The 26,443-nt window shown below is 41.9% G+C and overlaps 2 protein-coding genes across 7 annotated transcripts in view; one reads left to right on the forward strand and one right to left on the reverse strand.

Annotated features, from left to right (window-relative positions):
- RFC1 (replication factor C subunit 1) overlaps positions 1 to 2,022 on the forward strand; it is a 42,017-nt gene extending 39,995 nt beyond the window's left edge. For both annotated transcript variants that reach the window (XM_028745239.2, XM_028745240.2), the window contains one exon: positions 1,594 to 2,022. In XM_028745239.2, the coding sequence (XP_028601072.2) occupies positions 1,594 to 1,671 (78 nt within the window). In that variant the 3' untranslated portion in view covers positions 1,672 to 2,022. The remainder of the gene's footprint in view (positions 1 to 1,593) is intronic.
- The window catches only part of WDR19 (WD repeat domain 19), a 38,106-nt gene continuing 13,364 nt past the window's right edge, over positions 1,702 to 26,443 (reverse strand). For 3 of the 5 annotated variants that reach the window (XM_028745233.2, XM_028745234.2, XM_028745236.2), the window contains 23 exons: positions 25,213 to 25,362; positions 22,691 to 22,838; positions 21,636 to 21,840; positions 21,372 to 21,531; positions 20,699 to 20,809; positions 20,501 to 20,610; positions 19,420 to 19,477; positions 18,658 to 18,804; positions 18,484 to 18,566; positions 17,450 to 17,533; positions 15,534 to 15,680; positions 13,072 to 13,196; positions 12,779 to 12,891; positions 11,675 to 11,743; positions 11,253 to 11,330; positions 9,339 to 9,435; positions 8,287 to 8,411; positions 7,882 to 7,963; positions 6,938 to 7,088; positions 5,462 to 5,585; positions 5,048 to 5,124; positions 3,133 to 3,254; positions 1,702 to 2,345 (listed from right to left, as the gene is read on the reverse strand). In XM_028745233.2, coding sequence (XP_028601066.1) covers positions 3,143 to 3,254; positions 5,048 to 5,124; positions 5,462 to 5,585; positions 6,938 to 7,088; positions 7,882 to 7,963; positions 8,287 to 8,411; positions 9,339 to 9,435; positions 11,253 to 11,330; positions 11,675 to 11,743; positions 12,779 to 12,891; positions 13,072 to 13,196; positions 15,534 to 15,680; positions 17,450 to 17,533; positions 18,484 to 18,566; positions 18,658 to 18,804; positions 19,420 to 19,477; positions 20,501 to 20,610; positions 20,699 to 20,809; positions 21,372 to 21,531; positions 21,636 to 21,840; positions 22,691 to 22,838; positions 25,213 to 25,362 — 2,556 coding nt within the window. In that variant the 3' untranslated portion in view covers positions 1,702 to 2,345; positions 3,133 to 3,142. Of the gene's footprint in view, positions 2,346 to 2,385; positions 2,856 to 3,132; positions 3,255 to 5,047; positions 5,125 to 5,461; positions 5,586 to 6,937; positions 7,089 to 7,126; positions 7,219 to 7,881; positions 7,964 to 8,286; positions 8,412 to 9,338; positions 9,436 to 11,252; positions 11,331 to 11,674; positions 11,744 to 12,778; positions 12,892 to 13,071; positions 13,197 to 15,533; positions 15,681 to 17,449; positions 17,534 to 18,483; positions 18,567 to 18,657; positions 18,805 to 19,419; positions 19,478 to 20,500; positions 20,611 to 20,698; positions 20,810 to 21,371; positions 21,532 to 21,635; positions 21,841 to 22,690; positions 22,839 to 25,212; positions 25,363 to 26,443 lie in introns of those variants that run through there. The other 2 variants (XM_077934382.1, XM_028745235.2) reach the window with 2 other exon arrangements.

Genomic DNA, 26,443 nt, shown 5'->3' on the forward strand with positions numbered 1-26,443 from the left:
GTCCCTCTGCCACCAGAGGGACGCAGGAGTGGCTGCTGTTTCACCTGCAAGATGCTTCTTTCAGCTGCCCTGCAGTGGAGCAGTTTAATGAAGCCCCCACCTTGGGGGGGGGGTTGGCCAGCTGAGAAGCGGGTGGCTTAAGGAAGCCTGCTTCTTGGTTGATCAAGGCCCCCCGGCCACAGGCAGCTGTGTGCCCCTCGGTGGGTGGAAACCCTGCAACCAGTGGACTGTGTCTTTACTTCCAGGGTGATTGACCAGGGTAAAGACGCAGCACCCCCGCTTGGATGAAGGCAGCCAGGTGCTTTTGAGGGAGGGGCACCCAGTACCACACAAGCAAGTGGCTGGTCTTACAACTCCCAAGTGACAAACCAGGAGGAAAGGGACTGCCCCCCCCCCCACTTAAGAGGAAGCAACACAGAGAGCAGCTTAAGGAAGGGCTGGGCAATGTACAGTGGTACCCCGCAAGACGAACGCCTCGCAAGACGGAAAAGCCGCTAGACGAAAGGGTTTTCCGTTTTGGAGGCGCTTCGCAAAACGAATTTCCCTATGGGCTTGCTTCGCAAGACGAAAGCCCATAGGGAAATCTCCGGGACAGCGGGGAAGCGCAGCGCGTCTTCCCCACTGTCCTCGGACCTCCTCCCGCCGCCCGGCTTCAGAACGAAGCTCCGATGCCGGGCGGCGGGAGGAGGCGTCCCCGCCCTGCCTCTTCTGAAGGCAGGGCGGGGACGCCTCCTCCCGCCGCCCGGCATCGGAACGAAGCTCCGATGCCGGGCGGCGGGGCCGCGAAGCCTGGGCGCGCAGGCTTCGGCATGCTGGCAACTCTCCGCAAGCAGAGAAAATCTTTGTCCCCCCTGCCTGCCTTCAAAAGCCGTCCGGGACAGCGGAGAAACGCGCTGCCTTTCTCCGCTCTCCTGGGAAGGCAGGCAGGGGGGAGCAAAGACTTTCGCCCCCGCCCGCCTTCAGAAGAGGTCCAGGACCTCTTCTGAAGGCGGGCGGGGGGCGAAAATCTTTGTCCCCCCTGCCTGCCTTCCCAGGGGCTTTTAAATCGCCCCGGACAGCGGAGAAGTCCTCCGCTGTCCCGGGCGATTTTAAAATGCCGCCCGCCAGCATTTTAAGATTGCCCCGGACAGCGGAGAAGTCCTCCGCTGTCCCGGGGTTTTTTAAAATGCTGGGGGTGGGAAGAAAAGCCCTTGTTCCCCCCCCCCCCAGCCTTCAGAAGAGGTCGGGGGACAGACTGTCCCCGGACCTGGTCTGAAGGCGGTTTCCCTAGGAACGCATTAATTGATTTTCAATGCATTCCTATGGGAAACCGTGCATCGCAAGACGAAAAACTCGCAAGACGAAGAGACTTGCGGAACGAATTAATTTCGTCTTGCGAGGCACCACTGTAGCTGGCTGCTTCTTCCTCCCCTAAGATGGAGAGGAGGAAGCAGCCGGATACATTTCAGACATTATATATCACAGTGCTGAAAACCATATTGCCCAGCCCTAGTGCTTTTAGAGACCTTAAAAGCAATTTGCAAAGTGTGCAAGTATTCCTTGCGACCGAAACATTTTCATCTGACTTAAAAACTGATTTTTTCTTTTCTGCAGAAGACAACCAAGACTGCTAAGCAACCAAAAAGGAACGGAGATGTTAAAAAGGGGAAAGCAAAGAAGAAGTCTAAATAAATGGTTCAGTGCTGACAAATGCTCCAAACCAGCTATGCAACTGTTACTTTATGCTGGGGGTGTTGATAAAACAAGCTTAATCATTTTATCGTCACTACACAAATGACAAATATGTAATATACTAAATGCAATTCTCTGTCTACTGATTTGTATGCGCAGTGGCTTAGTTAACAACATCTAGAAAAAATAAACACTGGCCTGTGCATTTACAATATTTCATCTGTGCAAAGCTAATAATAATGTTGTCAATTCCTGTATATATATATATAGTATATAGATTGGTCTCTTTTGTACATTATGAGAACACAGCAATGTTTAAAAGTTGCAATAAAACTAATTTCATATTTTTAACCAATTTTTCTTTTTTATTTCTTGTATCTTACACTGACGGGGGTTTAGGCCCTGGCCTAAATAATCAAATTTGTTCTCTACTTCCCCCCTGCCCCTGCCATCTTCAAGAAATCTTGCCAGCTACATAGATTTAAGACTTAATTTTTAGCATTAAAAATTTATTGTAAACCAAAAAGGCCATTGTACAAAATTTCTATAAAAGAAATATTTACAGTTTCACAGATCTGATAAACTATAAAATAATTTCAAGCATAGCCATACCAACTCGGCTTAAAGTTTTGAAGCATCCTCTAGCGTTGCAGCATTTGGCTGGCCACTATCTCCTGAAAATAAACACAGATGTTCTAACTCTGAACATTTTGTATTAGAGAACACCAGTCTGGTAGCTAAAAACACGAAATGTCGCAAACTATAGAGATTCAACATTCTGGGAAAACGAGAACAAGTGGCAAACTTTTAAAATTATGTTTCTACATTATTTCAACAAACTCTCCTATAAAATTCCCCCCAGTGCTATATAAGACCACAAACTACCCTATATTTTTAGCATTTAAAAGTAGTCAACATTCCATTAAATTTTTGAGATTCCTGTATTGCAGTGTGTTGGACTAGATGCCCTTAGCAACACAACTCTATGATTCTGCAATCACATCACCTCTTTGATGGCTCTTGAGGGTTTCTCTGCATTCCTTCCCCGCCGAATCAACATGATGCAGACAACACTGCACTACTACGTTAATAGCCTTTCACCCAGTAAGATCTAAAAACATCCTGCCTGGGTGTCCTGTGCCATATGAAACACAGGCTGCTGCCATTTCAGAGGTAACCGCAACCTAATGGTTGAAAAGAAATAGATACCTAGGATTCCTAATTTCCCAGTGCACCCATTTTAAACCTATGCCACATTTGCATTTTTTTTATTTTGGTGGCTCAGTGATTATATAGGTCATCAATGAGGAAGTCAGAACAAGAACCATATCCCTTAATCACTGCCAGAGAAACCAGACACCAGTCTGGACAGTTTGCTCCCTTAGACATTAACAAAATAAAAATTTAGTCCATAAGATGCTATGAAGTTCTAGAAATGAGACCCAAGGTTGAAACACTTACCTGACTACAATCATTGCTCCACTTCAGGCTTGAGGTATGGTGTACAGTCAGCAGTTTTCTTAAGGCTCATAATCTCAACTTTTTCTGAACACATGGGACATGTGCTTTCATACTGTAACAAGCTGTTTAAGAAAGACACATTTTCACAACATGCCTAATACAGGGTGACCTGTCATTTTGCTTATTTTATACTGGTCAAAATAGTTTGTGTCTGTCTTTCACAGGCATAGGCAAACTCCGGCCCTCCAGATGTTTTGAGACTACAATTCCCATCATCCCTGACCACTGGTCCTGTTAGCTAGGGGTGATGGGAATTGTAATTCCAAACATCTGGAGGGCTGGAATTTGCCTATGCCTGGTCTTACAAGTGAATAATTTTGGCACCTTGGGGCAATGGACGAAGGGATTCTCTTTGTCCAAGTGCTTTGTCGATGCTGAAGGTACATGAGGCTGCATACCCTTAAAAAGTATCGCTGCCCATGTCAGCTTTCAGCACTTGGAATGTTCCAAACAGGAATAGATTCCTAATATCACCAACCTCAAAAATGCAGTGAACACATGGACTGCTCCTAGAGTCAGCTCAGTGTCCTAACATGAAGTCCAGAATACTCTGGGAGACCAGCCACTAAAAAAGGCTGTTTGCCTTTATCAGATGATCCCCAGAACTTGTAATACTAGTCATACAAGTCAAGTTAAATGTTCAGAAATATTCCTAGGGTTGTGTTAAATAAATGTGCATTTCAATTTTCAGAATTAAAAGTGCTTGGCCAGGAAGTGGAGATGTTCTCCCCACAAACCCATCATACGTGCAAATTTGCAACTTCTCAAATATGTTTATATGCATTGTTTTCCCCATTCCACTGCAGATGGCTAGAGTCTTGCCCCGTTTCCTAGAGTTATCCCAGCTAACCAAGGATCATTTAGGATGCCACAAAGTTATGTATGCAGTAAATTTTGACCACATGCTGACTTCACTGAGGGCAAATAAAGCTGGTTTGGAATAAAGGAAATGAATGCTTCTTGGACATGATCCTAGCCAGTCAATACATATTAAAATGTTAATGAAGAACTCGCAGACACACAAACACTTTCAACTGTAACCTAACTGTAATGTGCTATGGAGTTTTGTGATGGAGCCTCTGGCACTGATTGGCGGAGTTCACGGAGATGCAGGGCAGACAAGTTCTATTTGGCTGGAATACAATGATCCTAGAGAAGGGCAGGGCAGGCAGAAGGACTTATGCAAAAAGGGGCCTAGGAATGGAAAGTGAGAAAGTAATGAAGAAGAAGAAGAAGAAGAAGAAGAGTTTGGATTTGATATCCCGCCTTTCACTCCCTTTAAGGAGTCTCAAAGCGGCTAACATTCTCCTTTCCCTTCCTCCCCCACAACAAACACTCTGTGAGGTGAGTGGGGCTGAGAAACTTCAAAGAAGTGTGACTGGCCCAAGGTCACCCAGCAGCTGCATGTGGAGGAGTGGAGACGCGAACACAGTTCCCCAGATTAGGAGTCTACCGCTCTTAACCACACCACACTGGCTCTAATGGTGCTTTATGTTGGCTTAAAGAATTGATATAATGAGAAGTCTGAGCAGAAAAGGAAAAAGTATGGTTGGTGCCTATCAGAAAGGCATATTTTCTTTGGCTAAGCAGGGATGGCATAGGTTATGGTGCCACCTAGCTGAAGAGAAATCTAGTGTACACAGTGGTACAAAAGAGGTGTGCAAGGCCAAGAGTTTCAGAGGTGAGCAAAGCTGAAGTTCAATTTTTAATTCAAAATAAACTTGACAGATGATTGGTTGCAAATCTCATGTATATATTGAATCGATCTAGTGTCTGGTTTGCTTTGAGGATCATGGTAAACGTCTCTGGCATTTAAGTAATATCCTAAAGGAAGATGAAAAAGATTCCAACTTACTTTCTGAATGCTGAATACAGGGCGGGGAAGTCACAGTGGGGGCACACAGTCCAGTCATCTTTTACCATATGGCGTCCCTAAAATGAAGAGGGTGATTAAACCTGGTGGAAAATGTTCCAAATTGCTCTGCATCAACCTATAGTGGACAGGGGCCATTGGGTGCATATGCTGCAAGTGACTTGTTTCTAAACCAATGACATATAGCTGGGGGGGGGGGCACCAAAGGGTGCAAAATCTAAAAGTAACATTCAAAAGCAAGAAAATTCTGAGATTTTGTAGAGTGGAAACAAATAGTGTGAAATAGTGTGGACCACTTTCAAATAATAGGATTTTTCAGTTTCAGCATTAGAAATTTAAGGTAAGAACAGTTACACCTTCTTGAAGAATAGTCTATTATATTCAAATGATACTTACTGTGGCAATACAGTATGGGAGGTTATTTTTACAGCCAGGACAGAGCAGCTCACATTCAGGCAGCAGGAATTCACAGTAGGGACATGGGGTGGTGGGCTCTTCCGCTTCGGCTGTGTCAGGTCGTCTGTTAGTAGAAAGAAAGAAATTCCATTAAGACATTTTAACAAAGACAGGTTTTTTTTATCTACGAGGATAGCAGAAGTGCTTTCCTAGCTTACAGAGGCTTAGCTCTGCTAATGATAAATGTGAATAACTATAATGAAAGATGCTTAATGCAATAAGCAGCATGCTGATGTATGTAGCTCAAAAGTTCCAAACTTGTTCCTCCTCTGCTCCCTTGCCAGGCTGGAGGAAACAAACCAGAGGCTAGCTTTATGTTCTATTTTTACCTTCTCCTGAAAACCTGTTCAAACCATTCATAAAGAACCCATGTCTCATTCCACCTTTTTAATTGCTTTAGAGTTCCGGTGCTATTTTTCTGGGGCTATTCAAGGGTACTTTGTAACCCCCCAAAGTGTTAATAGTGTGGCAGTTACTGTGACAACTTCATGGTAATATTAAAAAAAAAAAAATAAATAAATTCACAAAAAAAAAAAAAATAAATACTGTCACCTTCTTTTTCTTTAAAATAAAAAAGCACTGGATTAGACTGATCATTCTCATGCTCTCATAAAAGGAAGTTTTTTATCTTAGTGCCTTTACACATCTAAACCTGCTGCAGGAACAATCACTAATTTTTCATCACCTGCCTTTGCTAAAAAGAACTATTCAATAGATCATTAAAATGTGCATATGAACCAGAGTCTGCAGGAAGCCAAGATTAAACTTGGACCACAACTCCAATAATCCAGCAACATCTGGAGAGCCACAGTGCCTTTATTCTTCCAACTAGATGACAATTCAGCAGATTGGCTTTGCAATACAGTTATTACTGTAAATGACTTTATTAGCTGCCTCTGGAACACTAGTACTTATGAAATATATTTTTGACATCGGTTTCTGCAAAACTCAGGAAATATTAAAACTTCTGCATAGGTGGCATTATACACAGGTGAGGCTACCCCAAATATCTAAAGAGGTCAATGCTACTTGTTGGAGGGGGTAGGCAGTCAAAGGTACTTATTTTCATATATGGTGGTTTGGCAACATTATCAAACCTTTCTGGAGTGCGGTCTTCAAATAAATCAGGTTGATACGTAACAAAACAATTTAAATGTCTCCTGGATCCTGCTTTTGCATGTAATATTATTACATGTGTTGCCTGCAGGGCACAGACTAAAATTTGTGGTTGTGGATAACTCTGCTTAACAGCCAATACCAATGCATATTTACTTAAAAGTAAGTTCTACTGCATTTCATAGGACTTACTCCCAAGTAAGTGTGCATCAAATTGCAGTTTTCGAGTACTGCCACAATGCTCTCAAGCTAACTTTTATCAATGCAGTTCCAAACTTCAGTTACACAGAGACAACTCACCTAACCATGGCTTCAATCTTCTTTTTGTATTTCAGATCAATTTTATTACGGTACTCTGGTCTCATCAACATTGCAGCAAAACCAAATGCTGACTTCTTCAGTCCTGCTCTGTGACATTCAATGACTGTTGAAGTCAGGATGGGCACAATGTCTACAAGAAGAACAATGGCAATAATTTTATTTCCAATGGCGATAGAAAGCCTTGGGCTATGGTCCTTCATTTCTGGCTTCCAGTTATAACTTTCCGGATTTTCAGAGAGTTGCTAATTGATTTGACTTTCCTGAATTTTAGAGAAAACACATGGGAAGGGATAGGAATAGCAACGTCACCCAACAGCTGGCATCGATTAGTTGCGTATATTTCTAGTAAATTCATGCAATTATTCTAAGAACGAAAGAAATGTTTCATTGGGTAAAACTGAAGTTCCACTTGCTCCAGCACCATCTCTACCAATGCTTGAATTTCATTTACATACCTCTGGGCAATTCACTAACTGGGAGTAATTCCTAAAGCAGCAATGGTTAACCCCTGGCTTGGTGGTCTGGTATAGGCCCCCAAGCAAGTTTTCTACTCCCCACTCAAGACCACAGCAATTGTGATGGTGGCAGCAAAAAGAAAAGTTGAAGTAGACATACTGCTGGAGTTGGCAGAGGTTTAGCCTTTCTGCCCATCCAGTGCCCTGACAGGGAAGCCAATTGTCCCCTCTCTGGTCATCTGATCAATTATATGACACAAAGAGGAAGTAATAACCCCCATTAACAGCTGGTCTACATGATGCAGCTTTTCTCAACCTTGGGTCCCCACATGTCATGGGACTACAACTCCCATCATCTCTAGCTACCAGGACAAGTGACCAGGGCTGATGGGAGTTGTAGTCCAACGATGTCTGGGGATGCAAGGTTGAGAATGGCAGGTGCCACTTCCCAGTATAGTTAACACTTACGGGATGGAAACTTGCTGATGTTGTTGGCCACGCGAATGAGCATACGTGCTCCCTTCAAATGGTCGCCACATTTAACGTGAATCTGAGAGAGAAATGTGAGTTATTCGCAAAGCTAAACAGTTGCAATCTTGAAGGTCTTTCCAGCCATGTTGTGTGCGCGCTCCCTCTCTCTCTCTCTCTCTCTCTCTCTCTCTCTCTCTCTCACACACACACACACACACACACACACACACACAGAGTGTGTGAGGCCCTTTGAGAACTTTGGAGCTAAACAATGAAGCATTTTCCTTATGACACATTTTCCCAAAGTGATCAGGAATCTGCTTGAGCTATTAGGAAAAGGCAGTGGTGGGCAATATGCATTTCATTTTTCACACGTTTCCATTAATATTTTCAAGGCTTTACCTTTACTAAAATATAGCTGTGTAGAATCATAAGGTTTGTAGCCATCTCAGACGGTATTTTGATTTTCTGGGTTTTCAGCTCCGAATACATACTGAAGAGAACATCATGGGCATTTCGGTAGTTCCCTTTTTTTATAAATAAATGACAAAAAATACTAATTAGGTTTCAGAAGGATACTGTGCCCCCTTATATTGCAGCTTCTCTTCGTTTCAGCTGATTTAAGTAAATTTAGCAAGACCGAGTCACCGGGACGCGGGTGGCGCTGTGGGTTAAACCACAGAGCCTAGGACTTGCAGATCAGAAGGTCGGCAGTTCGAATCCCTGCAACGGGGTGAGCTCCTGTTGCTCGGTCCCAGCTCCTGCCAACCGAGCAGTTCGAAAGCATCCAAGTGCAAGTAGATAAATAGGTACCGCTCCGGCGGGAAGGTAAACGATGTTTCTGTGCGCTGCTCTGGTTCGCTAGAAGCGGCTTAGTCATGCTGGCCACATGCCGGCTCCCTCAGCCTATAGAGCGAGATGAGCGCCACAACCCCAGAGTCGGTCACAACTGGACCTAACGGTCAGGGCTCCCTTTACCTTTACCAGCAAGACTGTATTAGTAACTGCCAGCATATAAGGCATCTTACACGGACACTACTTGTCTAGTGAAATCATGCTCACCAAAACAATTTGCATCTCCAGCCATCAATGTCTAGAGCAGGGACAGGAAACCTCTGGCCCTTTAGATGCTGTTGGACTACAGCTCCCATCATCCCTGACCATTGGTCATGCTGGCTGGGACTGATGGGAGCTGGAGTCCTGGAGGCCTACAGGTAGGTAATGCAAGCAGTAAGAAATGCTGTAGCGCAGGGAGAAAATGAGAAGCAAGGTACAAATCTCAACCCCATGCCAGTCCTAGCTTCTGCAGAGAAAAGGCAATGCACTGAAGGTGCTTCACATTCTTGTCTCCTTCCCCTTCATTCGCCCTCCTGTTCTTGTTTGTCATATTTGTTGCTCCAAACAAAACAGAAGTGCACGAACGTCACAGACCGCTGGAAGCCTAAGTGCCTTACCTGCACACTGTTCTTCTCTGGCAATTATTATGGCCGTCCGGGCAGCTTCTCGGTATTGCTTTAGTGCCATGTACAGCCGAAACAGATACTTGGCTTCCTTTATTAGAGCAAGGAAACAGATGGGTAAGAGAAGACAGTGTCTATTTATCCACACATGCATCTTAACCATATTTCAGGCAGAACTGTTGAGGAGCTTTAATCACAGCCTCGTTTGCCCAGGTTTTCTATGTGCATATGGAAAGCCTTGGTTCCACAATTTTTTTACACTACTGAGCTAGTTTGTCAAACAGCTTCCCATACATGCATAAAATCTGAACATTTCCACAGGGTTAAAGTGTTATTTTGCAATACACAATAAAATCAGTCAGCTGAAATTATCTCAGCTGAAAAAATATTTTAGTGATTACTTTTTTGAAAATACAGCTTTCCCTCCCATTTTTAGTAATAGTTTTAAAAAAATAAATAAGCATTTGTCTTTAAAGTTTCCAAACATAAAATAAGAATTTTCAGTTTCTTTTTATCAAATCAGTTTATGCCAAACAGCTATGTTTAAATTGGACAAGTTAAGCCATAAATGGTATTAGAACACTGTAGCATGCAGTTATTACAGTATACATTAGTTAATATTCCTCTGTTATCTAGCTAATACTGATTGAAATAGTTTAGATACTGTGAATATGTTCTGGGTTGAAAACTAGTTAAGTCAGCATAACCCCAGCATTATAAATTATCCTAAAACATTGTGGGATAGGGGTTCAGAAAAGCTACAAGTCATTTTCCACAAATGATGCAAACAATTTTGTGTAGGGTCTTGTCCTTTTACAGCACAATCTTATGCATGGAGTTTGATGGGTCTTACACTTGAGTAAGTGTATATACTAAAGGAAGCAGCCTCATAAATTATTTTAAAAACAAAAAGTTAAATAGCAGCTATGATTGGTTAAAGTAAAAAAATAATTACTCACAGAAAGAGACTATGGCAGATGCAGTAAAGCAGTTAGAAGAACAAAGGTTTTAAATGAGAAAATAGAACTATTCCAAATAAAACTTGTTAAATAAAGTAATGAGCATGATTACACAAGGTAAAACTATGTCTACTATTAAAAATGGATTTGGTTCCAAAGCATTTCCCATCCCAATTTTATGTAAGAGGAAGAAATGTGCAGAGATGACAAATACACAGCAAAATAAAACCAGACCCAACATCAGTCTTAGAACAGAGAATATTTTTAAGGAAACTAGCTTTTGGTATACTGCCAGGAACATCCACAGCTCAGTTCTTATACAATTTGCCAGGCTTCCTCTGCCTCCTTGTTTTAGGCTTTTATTCCAATTTCTTTGCCAATGCACCACAGATTATAGGCAAAATTCAGGAGTCATACGCAGGTCTAATGCAGTATGGACACAGTCAGTCTCTCAGAAACAGACAAAAAAAGCAACAGTCCATACAGGTAAATTGCTACCCTGAAACTAGGGCCGCTCTACACCATAGCTGTCAACTTTTCCCTTTTTTAAAGAGAGAGTCCCTTATTCCGAATAGAATTCCTCACAAGTAAAGGGGAAAGCTGACACCTATGCTCTACAACCCATTACATTAAGGCAAATCTAGGTTTGCCAATTGTCAAAGACGTTTAACAATTAATTTCTCTTCCCAAGGGGCTCTGGGAATTGTAGTTCTGTGTGGAGAATAGTGGCCCACTAACAACTCTCAGCATTCTGTAGAAACTACACTGCCCAGGATTCTTTTGGGGAAGCCACAACTGTTTAAAGTGGTATGGTACTGCTTTAAATGTATAGTGCAGATAGGGTCTGAGTTTGAAAATCTAGACCAGAGGCCATTTAATTAAAAAAAAAAAACCAAACTAATAGAGGAACAATTATATTAAACATAGGTCTATATTTGGAATTTAGTACCTTTGGTATTCCATCACTCTCTCCCATAAGGTGATTTATAAGCTGATTGGTCAAAGCTTCATCTTTCGCCTGTCCTACCTATTGAAAATAAATTGTGAATGGAGTAACACAACACACTGTAGGGAAGGTTCTTTTATGTGAAATGAACAATACTTATACAGTCAAGCCACAAATAATTTGGTATCCCAGGCCTACAAATCTGTTATTTACAAGTAATTATACCACATTGAATGGTCTAAAGTAGAGGATATATAACATAATAAGTAAAGGATTCCAATTTTGGAAGAAAAGTAAAATACAGGCTGTAAAATAAATATAAAACAAATAGTCTGGCATTGGTTCTCTGCTTAATCAATTATAGCAATGATACTGAGTTTCTGGTAAAAGGAAGAATCCTCTCCTTCCTAAATGATGTTTCTTACCGTTTCTATTGCCATTTCTATAGCCATAGTATCATCCGCATTTGGATTTTTCAGAAAGTGCTTTAATGCCTGAAAAAAACACATACAGCATTTAATGCCTTATATCTGAGTACAGTGGTACCTCTGGTTACGTACTTAATTCGTTCCAGAGGTCCGTTCTTAACCTGAAACTGTTCTTAACCTGAGGCACCACTTTAGCTAATGGGTCCTCCCCCTGCCGCCGCAGCATGATTTCTGTTCTCATCCTGAAGAAAAGTTCTTAACCCAAGGTACTATTTCTGGGTTAGTGGAGTCTGTAACCTGAAGCATATGTAACCCGAGATACCACTGTATTTCTCTACAAACAAATTACTCTTCAAATCATCTGCATTTCTAAGGAGAATGTGCCTTATGTGACTAAGTGCTTCAAAAGCTAGAAATTAATGTTAACCAATTGGCTGACTAGGTTGGTAGTTTTAAAAATGGCCAGGAGATCTAGATATGCCCCCAAAACAAAGCATCAACCTAATTCCCCAATGTCTCTACTTCATGAAAGATGTTCAGGTTCTTAACTGGATAATACACACAATATAGCGGCATTTTGTGCTCTCCTAAACAGTTGTCTAGGAAGCTTTGGTGCTAAATGTATTGCCTAAATCTCGCCTCCTCTTTTAATCATGAGGGCCACATTTCCTCATGGACAACCTTCCCAAGTCCACGCACCAATGGCGAGTGTGGCAAAAGCAGGTGTGGTCAGAGACACCTCTCTCTCCATCCTGGCAAGCAAGAATCACCTTTCAGCCAGAATAACACGAGAAATGTGCAGAACTGGGCTAGTGAGAAGTGTGGAACTGGGAGCAGTGCTGCTATTGAATGAAATTACAGGGAGAAGATAGTGGGAGAGTCCTATGTCTTTCTCTCTTCCACTCCCCACCCTGACCACTTCCTTTAAATATCTGTAAGCTGCTATTAGGCATGGACAAAAATTTTTACATTTCAGTTCTGATCTAAATTAGACCCAGTGCAGTTATTTTCAAAGCAAAGAAAATGAAACTGGAAGAGAACAGATCTCCCATGTCCCGTCTAGGTTGGCCCTTAGTCTGACTCACAAGTTTCTATACTAACCCGTGCATATTGACCACACAGAAGAAAGAATCTGCCCGCCTGAAAATGTTTCTTCTCTCCTTCAAAATATAAGGCAATGCTTTGGTAATCTTCATTAGTGGTGTCCTCAGAACCTGCAATAGAGGGGGGGGGGAGAGAAAGAAACTCAATAGGACTTTCTTACAATAATAATTTCATTATTTGTACCCCACCCAACTGACTGGGTTGCTCCTGCTTCTGATTAGACATGTATAGGATTGCACTGGCAGTGTTTTTCCAGTGGTAAACAGTATCCAAGAGGCTGCAATACTCACTAATTATATCAGCATAGATCTCCATCTTATTGTGCTGCTGGGCCAGCGAGAAAGCTTCGTTGTTACACTTGGACATCACCAAAAACTGGATGGCAGAACCATAGTCACCCAATTGCAGAAAGAATCTAAACCAAATTAACAAATCTGTTATACTATTTTCAAGTATAATGAACAGAATCCATGAAATCCATGTAATGATTTGCAGGAGCATCCACAATATTTTTAACACTGAAGCAGCATTTCTCGTTATATCCCATAACCAGTTGTAAGCTGCCTTAAGCTTACTCTTCAGGGCAGATTTTCAACAATCATATCTCTGAGCCTTCTATATCATTATTATTCATTAATAACACGTTTAAAAAACACTACATGCTGTACAATGCTTTAACAAAATAAGACAGGCCTTGTTCATAGGCTTCCATGCTATTTTAAAAACCAAGGGCATGATCTCGCTCCCACCAATGCTATGATGAGGGCAGGTGCAGAGATTCTGTATGCCTGCAAGCTCATTAGGAGTCAGGCAAGCAGAGTCACATTAGTTGGTTCCTATTCAGCCCCCCAAAATAGTCGTCTTCTTTCTTTAGTGATCACTCATAGCCGAGTAAGATTGTCTTCCATGAACACGATCATAACACTGAGTCCATTAAGTGGCTGTGGAGGTCAATTCTGGATCCACACGTCCTTCCACAGTGGGGACACAGGTTTCCAGGCAGGAGTTGATCACGGTGAGGGTTTGCCAAGTGTGCCTTCCTCTTAGCACATTTCTCCCTTTCGTTCTGAGTTCGAGTGTCTTCAAAGCCCATGACACCTTTGGTAAAGGCTGTTCTCCAACTGGAGCGCTCACAGGCCAGTGTTTCCCAATTGTCGGTATATATGCTACATTTTTTTAGATTTGCCTTTAGAGAGTCTTTAAACCTCTTTTGTGGACCACCAGCATTACACTTTCCATTTTTAAGTTTGGAATGGAGTTGCTTTGGAAGACGATAATCCGGCATCCAAACAGCATGACCAGTCCAACAAAGTTGATGTTGAAGAACACGAGCAGCTCAGTCACTATTACCAGCTGAGTGCAAGGGGGGGGGGAAGACCTCCCACCCTGCAATCATGTTCCACTTAATCTCCCACCCAAGCTACACTAACCTGAAACATGCCGAGGATACATACGTATGCTTGGCAATGTCTCAGATGGCAAATATGATGGATAAGGTTGACTAGGCAACTCCAGATCCTTAGATTTTAAGTTTGCAGCCATGCTGGTGGCTCTGTACAAAGGAGGTTGAATTATGGAACACCTCCAGGCTCCTATAACTGCAAGGATCCTTCTCAACCCTTTGCTGTCACATTCTCTGGTGCTTCATCTAAGGCAGGGATGCTGACCTCCAAATGTTACTGGACTACAACTCTCATTATTCCTGATCACTGGCCATGCTGGTTGGGCCTGATGGGAACTGGGAGCCCATTCACAGCTAAAAGCCCTAGGTTCTCCATCTCTGATTTGGGGTGGAAGGTGAAATACTCCATTTGGAGAGATCAAATTAGTCCTGAAATGTTTTTCTGCAGGAAAACTAGATACAAAATTGTATCTGGGACTTTCAGAAAAAAATTATGGAAAAAAATCTTCAATACGCTCTTTTCTATTCCTGAAATTAGTCTTAGTAAAGGTACCCCTGCCCTTACGGGCCAGTCATGTCCGACTCTAGGGTTGTGCGCCCATCTCACTTAAGAGGCCGGGGGCCAGCGCTGTCCGGAGACACTTCTGGGTCACGTGGCCAGCGTGACGAAGCTGCTCTGGCGAGCCAGCACCAGCGCAGCACATGGAAACGCTGTTTACCTTCCCGCTAGAAAGCGGTACCTATTTATCTACTTGCACTTAGGGGTGCTTTCAAACTGCTAGGTGGGCAGGAGCTGGGACCGAAAGACGGGAGCTCACCCCACCACGGGGATTCGAACCGCCGACCATGCAATCGGCAAGCCCTAGGCGCTGAGGTTTTACCCACAGCGCCACCCGCGACTAAGAAATTAGTCTTAGACAACATCAAAAGAGAACAAAACAAAATCCATGTAAATTGCATATAAAGATGTACATAAAATCATATAGAATCAATAAAAGTTTGCTTTTGCTTTTGTTACTACACCTAGAAAGCAAACATTAAAATAAAAGTTAAATGGGGTTGGTACATGTCAAAATGAATTTATACTCTTAAAGCTCAGACTCTCCATCAGAACTGTTTGAAATAGTGTTTTTTTTTTTAAAAAGAACTTTTTCCAAAAGCTAGTGGAGCTTTTCTATTATTGTTTTAAAAAATGTTTTTTTTTTAGCCTCTCTCATTTGAATAGAGTCAAACAAAATATTTTAAAAGCAAATTGTAGAGATTGGGTTTTGCAGATATATAATCTGACAAATTCTACAGAGTTAGAACTCTGTTAAAAGTCTGAAAACTAGTTTCTATAGCTGCAGTTACCTGGCTACCATCTTGGCTCCCTCAAGTGACTGCGTCTCCCTGACAATGCTAACAGCCTTCTCTGGGTTATTAAGGTGATCCAAATATAGCCGGATGACGCTGTCCCACTGCCTGGCATTTGCATAGGCCAAGACGGCTTCTTTGTATCTAGAAAGAGAGATCATCATAGACACTTCAGGTTCAGTCCTCAAAATTCCCAGGGCTACAGGCTGTTACTCATTTAAAAACACTTTCCTAAATAAGGATAAATTATTCTTTTGCTGGTATCTGGTAAACAATTTATGCAACATAGGTTGGATCATGACTAATTATTAATTATTGATGATTAATTGATTATGTTGTTGTTGTTATTAAAAAGCCGATTGATTTCAGTGTGTTTACTTTAAGTGTGACTAAGTCTGGAAACAACCCCATGCAATGTAGGTACCTTATATCAGATACTATTAACTCTTACCACAGAGACTCATGGAGCCAAATGGTTCCCAGAACTTTTTTGGGAGGGGCTCCTATTAATTTTGATGCTATTCTGTTTATAAGCATCTTGTCTCAAATCTGACTCTGACAAAATTTAAAGATGAGTTTTCTTCCAGTTTGTACCTAGCAACAGCAAATATCCCCTTACAGAGCTAGACTATAACGCTTTTTCTCTCAACAACTGACAATCGAAACCAGTTGTCAAATAAAATCCATCTTAAAAAAAACTAGGAACAACCAGTATTGGTAAGTATCCAGGTTTAAGGGCTTTTTAAAAACTGTGGTAAGAAATATTCTGTATTCTACCTTCCCATATTTGATTGGGGGGGGGGGGGGGCTACTAAAGATGCCAATTCCTTTTAACAAGAAATAATAACTTTCAAATTAGCACACCCTTTATGGACTATACAAATTATTGTTGCTTAAGTTTTGCTATATAAAATTTAATCACATGCAAAGTCCAGAGGAACTGAACAATAATGGGTCAGGGACAGTGATTTCATGTTCTCTCTATAGATGCTAAGTTACTAGCAGAGGTTAGCAAATCTGAAATAAAGGAGATGGAGGGTGGAGAACAAACTCTATTTGTGCCTTTTCTCTCTGCTCTTGTAAGGGATAAAAACAAGAGGTAAAATTAATTCTGGAAACATGTTTTTTGTTTTGTTGTTCCCTAAAGGAAAAGAAACATGTTGTATCACATTGGTAAAAGGTAAAGGGATCCCTGACCATTAGGTCCGGTCATGGCAAACTCTGGGGTTGCGGCGCTCATCTCGCTTTATTGGCTGAGGGAGCCAGCATACAGCTTCCGGGTCATGTGGCCAGCATGACTAAGCCGCTTCTGGCAAACCAGAGCAGTGCACGGAAACGCTGTTTACCTTCCCGCCAGAGCAGCACCTATTTATCTACTTGCACTTTGACGTGCTTTCAAACTGCTAGGTTGGCAGGAGCAGGGACCAAGCAACGGGAGCTCACCCCGTCGCGGGGATTTGAACTGCCGACCTTCTGATCGGCAAGTCCTAGGCTCACATTGGTAGTTTTTTTTCTTCAGCAGAAAAAAAGAGGGCCTTTCTTCCATCAGCTGTCCTGTGGGAGGGATTCCAGGAGAGAGCAGGAGGCAGGCAAATACCACCTCGGTCTGCTCTGGCTGGATTATTCCCTCCCCACTGGAGGACTGCTATACCATCAGCTGCCTTGGGAAGGCTCATGATGAGTTTTTAATAATGTTTATTGCGGACTTGTATCCTGGAAAGCAGGACAGAAATAACGGCAATTAAGTAGGTAAAATTAATTTTCAATCCTCAAATGTTTCAATGTTCGGCTGCTACCCTTCCCACACTTACTCTGATCCAAGTTCTGCTGAACTTGGTAGAGCAACCCGCCCCGAACTCCAATGTAAGTATGACTGTCGCATCAGATTTGACTGCAGAAAGGACTATATATACCTGCCATCTGCCTCCTTTGCTTTGGCATATTGAAGATGTATCTTTTGAGAAGATACGTGAGGGAGAAGCTCGCCAACCTTCGCCCTGGACAACAGAAACAGTTCTATTTTATAACTGTAATTTCACACAAACATTATTTTAATTGCTTTCCCTCACCCCACCCCCTGCCCCAATCCCATCATACCAAGAATTAAGATAATTGAGGAACACAGTGCATGGCTTCAAACTGAGCCAGATAGGGTAATTGGGTGTCTTATTTATCACAGGGTTCCGTGAACAAAACTCCATCCACAGACCACTCATTCACAGAATGGAGGAAAGATGGTTTTTTGCTGATTCCTCCTTCCCCTTGTAGCCTTGTGTGCACCACCCCCAATCCCCTCTTTAGTTCAGGGGGTCACAGGACCTTCAGAGCAGAATGAGAAGTGGGGCAGGTTCCATGGGGAAGGGGGAACTGGTGGAAATCAGCTCCCCTGCTTGTTCCATAAGTGGGGATTCTGCTAAATTTCAGCCCTTCAGTTCACAGAAGAGCTATTCTGGATCCGCATGTTGTGATGCTGGTGAAGTGCAGAAAAAGTGCAAAATGTGGTAATTCAGCTTCCCAAGAATTTAACATTTCTTTCTTCTTAAAAAGCAAAGTTGCAAGCTCTTAGCAGCTGAGATAATACACTTGGGAATTGAGTGAAATCTCAAAAAGCTAGAAAAGTGACTAAATAAAGTGATAATTGGTTCGGGAAAGCAAGAGAATCCTAGAAATGTTGAGTTGGAAGGGATCCTGAGGATCATCTAGTCTGACCCACTGCAATGCAGGAATATGCAGGTGTCCCATATGGGGATCAAACCTGCAACTTTGGTGTCATCAGCACCACGCTCTAACCAACTGAGCTATCGACACATTTGTCCAGACAATTGTTCATGCAGGCTGGGGCTGCTGGGAGCTGGAATCTAACTCCATGTGAAGGGCCACAGGTTTCCCTATCCTAGTGCTGTAATTTTAAAGGAACGCAACAATTTAAGTTTAAAGGAGTGCTTACCAGTTTTTGCACCGGATATATACCGATGCTGCTTTGTCGTAATACTGCCCTTTTTCATAGAGCTGGGCAGCTTCTGAAAATTGCTGTAAAACAAACAGGGAAACAAAAGTTAGTCTAAAGCATGCAAACTCATACTGTGAATTTTTTCCTTTCTGTATTCAAAGCACTAGCTACCTTCATGCTCTCCAGAATAGCTCCGCAGTCTCTTTTCAACATCCTGCTGGGATGTTTGATGGCTTGGTTAACACCCCGGCGAATGTCACCCATGCGAATGGACATTTGGGCAACTCCAGCTAGGCAGGCCTCATCATGCTCTTGGAACTGGCAACAAGGAGTATAGCATAAACATGCACCAATAAAAAATATGGGGGAAATACACACTCTTGAAAATATAGACAGAGTTTGAAAATGCAGCAACCGTTATTCTGGAAGTATTGAAGGGGAAAGTTATAAAATAGAAGGGTTTTCTTCCTGTTTAGACTAGTTAACTATTTTTGTTTATAATATTGCCATTTGCAAAAAAATAGTTAAGATGCACCATACCAGTTTTCAAACACATCCACAGAAGATAAAATAATATACTCCCTTAACAAGAGTTCTCTCAGATCAACTGTCCTACCAGTTACCCTTTAAAATAATATAAATACAAAGCAAATATTTATCTAATTAAGTGAGCAAAACAAACCACTCTATTCTTCTGTGACAAAATTGTGGTAAATGAAGAATCAGGGATTTGTAAAGTGACTATTTCAACAGCGATCTCCTGCTTTTATATTTTGTGGCTCAAGTGACAAAATGCATTTCTAATCCAAGATCAGCCTCAGCCAAATAAGTATTTACAGCGCTTTAAAAAAAGATTTTAAAGCAAATAATTAAAATAATTAACTACATGGGTGAAAGTCCACCATAATGTCATCACCAACAATAGAACGTTACCTTACTATCGCCTGTAATCCCTTTCTCATAATGGGCCAAAGCATTCACATAATCACCCCTAAAAAAAAAAAGTGTCAGATTGTATTATATGTATATTGACATAGAGTGATATATTATTACATGAATGAGACACTGAAGGGATTCTTAGGGGACTTCCAGATAGATGGCTTTATGAGTGTGAAGTCCAATATCAGTAGAAGTGACACCTAAAAGTCATAAAGAGGGCTGGGTCGAGCTGTGTGCTGTTTGTTGCTAGGAGCAGCAAGGGTGGAGCCAACCAAACAATTGTCACCCTCACTAGATGTTAGGTCTTCATTAAGGTACCATCACCCAACCCCTTTTCTGGTTTAGCTTACAGATAGATGCTGGTAGAAGTTGCTGACTCCTTGTACCTCAGCATGGATTCCCAGAACTTCTAATTTTTCTCAACCCAACCTTTTTTAATTGTTTAAAGAGATCAAGTTGAGCAGGTGTAACCAACATGATGTCCAGTTGAGGACTACAATTCCCATCAGTCCCAGTCAGTTGGCCAATGGTCAAAATTTTATTGGTATGCCGCCTTCCCACAGTTTAAACCATGCCCGAGGTCGCTTGCAACACGAAAAAAATATGTAACTACAAAAATAGCGATCAAAAAGTAGTCAAAAACAGTAAAACAAACGTTTTTAAAAAGAACCAAACTGAACAATTTCCACATCAATCACAACAAGACCTAAAATAAAGATACAAAAAGCCAACAGCAAAAACCTCCATCCAACAAAAACCGTCCAAACAACACCCCAGCCTGAGGGATGATGAAAGTTGTAGTCCAAAATGTCTGCACTACAATGGCTCTACACCGATCTATAGTGACCTGGCTGCTTGATAAGGGGTTTTAACTTTCCAGACTTCTCTTCTACAAAGTACATGAACAGCAGCCAGTATCCCCATATCAAACCTCAGCCTGAGCTACACTAACTACCTTGCCCTTTCTCAACTGCTTCCAGACTTTGTTTCCCAACACCATGCAAGCCAATAATAGTTTTCTACCGTTGGCCTATGACAAATGCTAAATCTAATAGGCTTTTAAGAGAGAACATACGTGAATTCCAGCTGCACAGCATACTCCTTCGATAATAAGGGGATGGTATCTGGTGCCAAGCGTTTAGCTAGCTGAAGTGCATTATCCCAGTGCTGTAGATCTCTCCTCATCTATTATCAAAAGAAGTATTGATTTAAATGGAAAAGATTATGATCCCCTGCCCCATCTGATTAAATATGAGGTGGCTCAATTTATTACCTCAAGTGCGGCAATTGGGCAAGAAGATGCCAAATATAAATCCTGAGCCAAATTAAAGTTATTTGTATACATGGCAAGATGCCCCGCTAGAAGGTTGTGGTCTTCTATGCCCTGAAAAACAAAACACAGAAATGTGTAAAGTCCCTATTATATTGGATTAACATTAGACAAGCTGCCCGAGATGCATTGCTATAGCTTATGGAAGTCAGAAAAGACTCAAGGAAAAGGAGCTTCATCTGCCCCAGCTCATACACAAAGGAATGAAAAGTCCTAGACAGGGATTGCGGAAAGGAGAACTTAAAACGTGAGGATCCATGTGGAATAAGAGTCCTCATGAATTCAGTAAGTCATCAGATCAGAATACTGTATTTTATTGACATAGCTGACTTAAAAATATTTTGAAAGCTTTTGAACTTTGCCAGGTATGGAGTGGAAGCTCTTTTATCCTCTTACCAGGGTTGTTTTTATTACCAGATTCAACTGCTAATGACTTTGACATCATACTTTGCACTTGGCCTGAAGTCATGTTCTTCTGCCCAAGCTTATGCTCTGAGATATCAGCCCATGGACTAGAATAATCCCACACATCAACTAAGTAAAATGAACAAACAAACAAACAAACAAACAAACAAACAAACAAACAGACTGTAATATTTAAATGTGTATATTTTACCTTTATTTGCTCTAACGACATGACCATTCCCACATTTCTGATTGTCCGGTAAACACGTGTCGCAAACTCCAACTCCATGTGGTGTAAGCAAGCTCTGGCAAGCTCGTTCCAACTTGAATGATCATTCAGAAGTTTGCACAGCTCCCAAGCCTCAGAAAACCTATGCAAAAATTTTAACAAAACAAAGGCAACAACTACAATAAGCATGGTCAGATCTCGGATGTTTGGGTATCGATGATGTACTGGAATTGAAAGGAAGATTACCTTTTTAGTATTAAAGTCTGTATAAGCACTTGTTTCAGCTCATTACGTTCCAAGTCATTCAATGGGCCAAGGAAGCCATGTGTACTAAGGAAGATACTGTTGGTTTTCCCACTTTGAGTCTGACAAGTTAATTCTCCGTTATATAGTAGCAATGGCTTGTGAGAATAAGGAACTTTGGTGCCTCCGGCCAAAATTACTTTGGACCCTACATTACAAATAAAAATAAAGTAATTATTGAACTTGCCCATCAAAAGAACTTTAGCTCTTAGTTGCTAAATAAAGATAAAACCCCTTTTTAAAAAACCCTCTTAGTTGCAGATGAATGACTAACAGAGAAATCCTAACAAGGGAGCAGGGAAGCAGAGAGTGGCGGCTTCTCCACTGCACCTGAAGAAATGCTGGCTCATACCAGCTAGGGCTGAATGTGGGGGGTAGGGTTTCCCACCCCCTATATTTACAATGCCAGATCTATACCAGAAAACAAATGTTCCTTGAACATATGAGTGTCAAACAAGCAAATAAAACCAGCTTGACACTAAAGTATTATACTACAACGTGAACATATGGGAAAATATATCCCACACTGCCAAAAAAGAGATTACACAACGAAAGCAGTGGCTTAGCCATAGCTAGTTTGGAATTTCTACTTTCTGGGATTTTGTTCCTAGCAGTTATGACCACGTATTTAAGAGGAAAATCAGATTAACCGACATCCTAACAGCCTAACTTGTGGCTTATCTGGCTTTTATACTCCATCATTGTTGTAATCTGACGTACAGTCACTTGAGAATAAAACCCATTGAAATAACCTAACACCAGAAGTTCTACTGTTGTTCATTGTCCTATAGAACCAAATTCACACTAGGGTATGAAATAAATATTGACCGCTACTAAACTACACAACCAACCTAAAATTCCATTAATCCATTCGTTCTGTGTTTTGTTATGTCTTTCCTCCACCAATCATCTATTTTATATTGTAAGCTTCTAGGGGTTTTCTTTCAGCTGCTCTGCAAAATGTACACTGTTGGAATAATAATACAACTTTACACTACCTTGTATAGTATCCTTGTGAAAAATGTATGTGTATATTTTGTCGTCATCGTAAGCAACAAAGACACCTTTGTCCATTGGCCAATTTTCCCACAGAATACCCTTGATGGTTGGCTGAAAATTTGGGATCTCAAAGGCATTATCAGTTACCTACAAAAGGCAGCAGAGCAAAATTAATTTCTAAATAAAAATGTTAATGAGATCTAATTAATTTTGGAGTTACATTACCATTTTAAAAGAGTCAGGCACACCCCATTCCCATATTAACAGCTGCAATCTAAGGTGTTTGCAATGGGGATCTATCTGAGAATAACCTGAACTTACAGATCCAAACACCCCCACCCCATTCCTTTGGTCACAATGCAATAGAAATATGGCCATCTTAGAAAAGCAATAAAAAGTGCTGAAATAGGATATAGTTTGGTTACTATTAAAAGGCACTGCTCTCTTACTCAACTCCTCTCTTTTCTAGCAATATGAGCACCTCTGCCACAGTCGTTTCCTTCACTCTATTCAGTGAAGCAGAGAAGGTAAGGGAAAAGTCTTGTCACTTTCATATGGTCCCCTCGACCTGACCCAACATACTCACACACCCAAAAGGGAATGCAGGCAGGCATTGGTGCTCATACAAACAATGCAATTTAAAATAAAAGCAAAATGGGCTTCCGGTTCTTGTCCCATGCCTTGGCGATAGGTCTCTCAACATTGGAGAGGGGCACAGGCTGGGGAAAAAGGGGGATGGAGGGGTTAAACCATCTCCTATAAACCTTTTGGGGCATGGGAGGTACAGGTGATCATGGGTCCTAACGGCTCACTGCACTTCGCTTGATGCAAACCACCACCCCCCCAAATCGCCATTGGATGCGGAGGTTCTCCTTATAATTGGGTTTTAATTGGCATTAAGAATAGGTACGCAGCGGAGGAGATGGACATTATAACACGGACAGTCAGCTGCATGGAACTGAGATTTGAAATTGGGAGAAGATTGTATCTTGTGCTGGAGATGGATGGAGAAGGGGGTACTCTGCTATATTTTATGGAAGTTTTTACATTTATGGTTCGGCAACCCTCTAATTTTAAGATATACAAGTGAAGATGGTTTGATGTATGATGTAACACTGAGATTTAAAAGAAGATGTAAAGCTGCATGTGGCTTGAGAGGAGTAAGGGGGGCAGTGGGAGATTCTGCTTGTTTTGTTTGGAAGGATGTCGCTGGGAGTTAAGAGCCTATTCCCCCCCCCTAAAAAAAGACTGAAAGATAATGGAGAAATATAACCTTTAAAATATAACCTTTAAAAAAAAAAAAAGGAAAATGCTATTGTAGCTGTGCAAGAAAAGCAGTGTGAGGGCTTTTTGGATGTTGATAGAGGAATGGTGCCACCTTTCCCCTCCCTTCTAAGCTGGTGAATTTCTGGAAATTGTTGATTTGGTGCCAGTGAAAGAGGTATCTGCTGTTGTTGATTTAGAACGAGTATTATGGGAAGGAGCCGAGTTGGAGAAAGAAGAGAGTTTAACCTTGAAGTTGCAGCTCTGCCCCAACCAGGCTGGAATACAACAACAGTGTATGGAGATAGCTCCAAATGCCGCAGGAAAAAGGAAAACATCAGAGAGACATATAAGGCCAAGAGGACCAACAACTGACTTTTGGATGCACGCAGGATGAAAATGAAAAAGCTATTGTTCTGCACTTGAAGCCTTTTTCTGGAAGTTAAATAATATAGTAACAGGAATAAAAATAATAAAGAGTGCAGCTGTTAATTATGTGATAATTTTGAAAAATGGAATGTAATAGAAATAAGTAAGAATATGAAACAAAGTAATATTAGATCATAAAGATCCATCAAGAATGGTGCGCAGGAAGCCTCTTAACAAAATTGTATTAATTTTGAACTAATTTGTGTAATTGGGTTTATATTGGGTTTAAATTGGGTTTATATTGGAGTTGGCAAGGCTTCCCCCCATCTTGTTGGCTTCATTAGAGACCTGTGAGGAGGGACAGTGAAGGAAATGGGAAGTGGGGCAGATAAAAGGATTACATGCTATCTGATTGTTACTAGCCATGACAGGACAGAATTGCCTCTGAACCTAGTCTCAGGGCAGGCCAGGGGTTTAGTGATATTTAAAGCAGGTAAAGCATAATCAGAGAAGAATAGTAATGGACATGAACAGTGGAAGCCCCTATGACAACTAAAGCAGTTCAAAATGTGTGTGGTTTTGGGTAACAAAGCCCACAATCAATTTCACAATCTACAGGAGAGAGCTGGATAGTTCAATAGACCATTCTGTTGGTCTATTGTACAACTGGAGAGACCTGGTTCAAATGCCTACTTTGTGGCATCTAGCATGTCAGTTTCTCATCCAAATGACCTCACAGATTTTTGAAAATAAAATAGAATAAACCTATTTACACTAAGCACCTATCTTTAGAAGATGGGTGGACTAAAAGTGAGAAAAAAACAAAAGTCTGTAAGGGAGAAATATGTAGACTGCAACCTATAAATTAGGAATGGAATAAATAACTTACCGGACAGTAAACAAATCCATCACTTTTGTCATCAATGAAAACTAGTCTAGACCCATTGGGATCTGGGAAGATGTTTCTCACACTGACGGAATGGCGGTACTCATTCACAAACTGCCAATCTTCAATGTAGAAATACTGAATAGCACCAGTCTAACAACCAACAAAACAAGAGCCATAATACTAGCATTAGAGCCTGAAAACTAATGCATTTGCAGCTGAAGTAGGTGATCCAGACAACCAGACCAGCAAAACATTTTTGGCTTGAGAACCAACAAAGGAACAATTAATTACAAGCTCCTCTGGAAAGAGTTTGCAGAGAAAAATCAGGCCGGGAGCCCTCAAGGGATTCTGAGCCACGGCCAAGGCAAAACTGCTCCCCTCAGAACCTTTTCTCTCTTATCTCTCCACTGACAAGAATTGTGTAGATTAAGGCCTCTTGGGAACAGTGGAAGACAAAGTAAATCTGCACAGGTAACTAGGTTGGCCAGTGTTGGGTGGGGGGTATCACTCTACCATGCAGTGAGGTAAGATTTGCTTAATTTGCATGGCCCTGCCTAGTGGAGCGAGTCAGGGGGTCCACCCATCCGAGGATTCCCTCCTCCACTGCAGGAAAATGGAAAGGAGTCCCTACCCTTGAAGAAACATATTAGGGAGTGGCATTTGGAACAACCAACTCTCAAATCAGAGCTGGACAAATATTGCAGAGGAATACTTTTTGTATGCCACAGAGGAATACAAATGACAGGTGGTGATAGATAATAAGGTGCAAGGATTAGAGGCTGGCCAATGGGTGCCTGCTGCCAGGAGCTGAGGCAGCCTTGGAATAAGCAAGCAAGCGGGTGAGGAATTCCAGCTGCCAGCCAACCCTTGCTGTTGTGAATGGACAGACAAGTAGGAGGCTGGGCAGGCAGGCAGGCCCTGCACTGGCCTTTCTTGTGCTTGCTGTGTGAAAGGCCTGCCTGGGAGCTGAGAACCCGGTCCTGAAGGGGAGCCTTTCTGCCTTGCAGGCCCAGCAGCTCCCACTGCTGCCTCCCAAGGTAAGGTACTGGCCTCACATTCACCTTTGGCCAGTCTCTGTTGGGCCACTAAGGCTGGAGGCATCCTCTTCCCAGGCCCCTGTGGGGTAGTGTGAAGAGGCACCTCTCTTTGGGGCAGGGGAGCAGCTCAGAAACCAGGGGTGGCAGCAGTGGCTGCCCAGAGGACTCCCAAGGGGAGAGGAGAGGAGGCTGAG

This window comes from Podarcis muralis, chromosome 9, assembly GCF_964188315.1.
Source record: "Podarcis muralis chromosome 9, rPodMur119.hap1.1, whole genome shotgun sequence".
NCBI lineage: Eukaryota > Metazoa > Chordata > Lepidosauria > Squamata > Lacertidae > Podarcis > Podarcis muralis.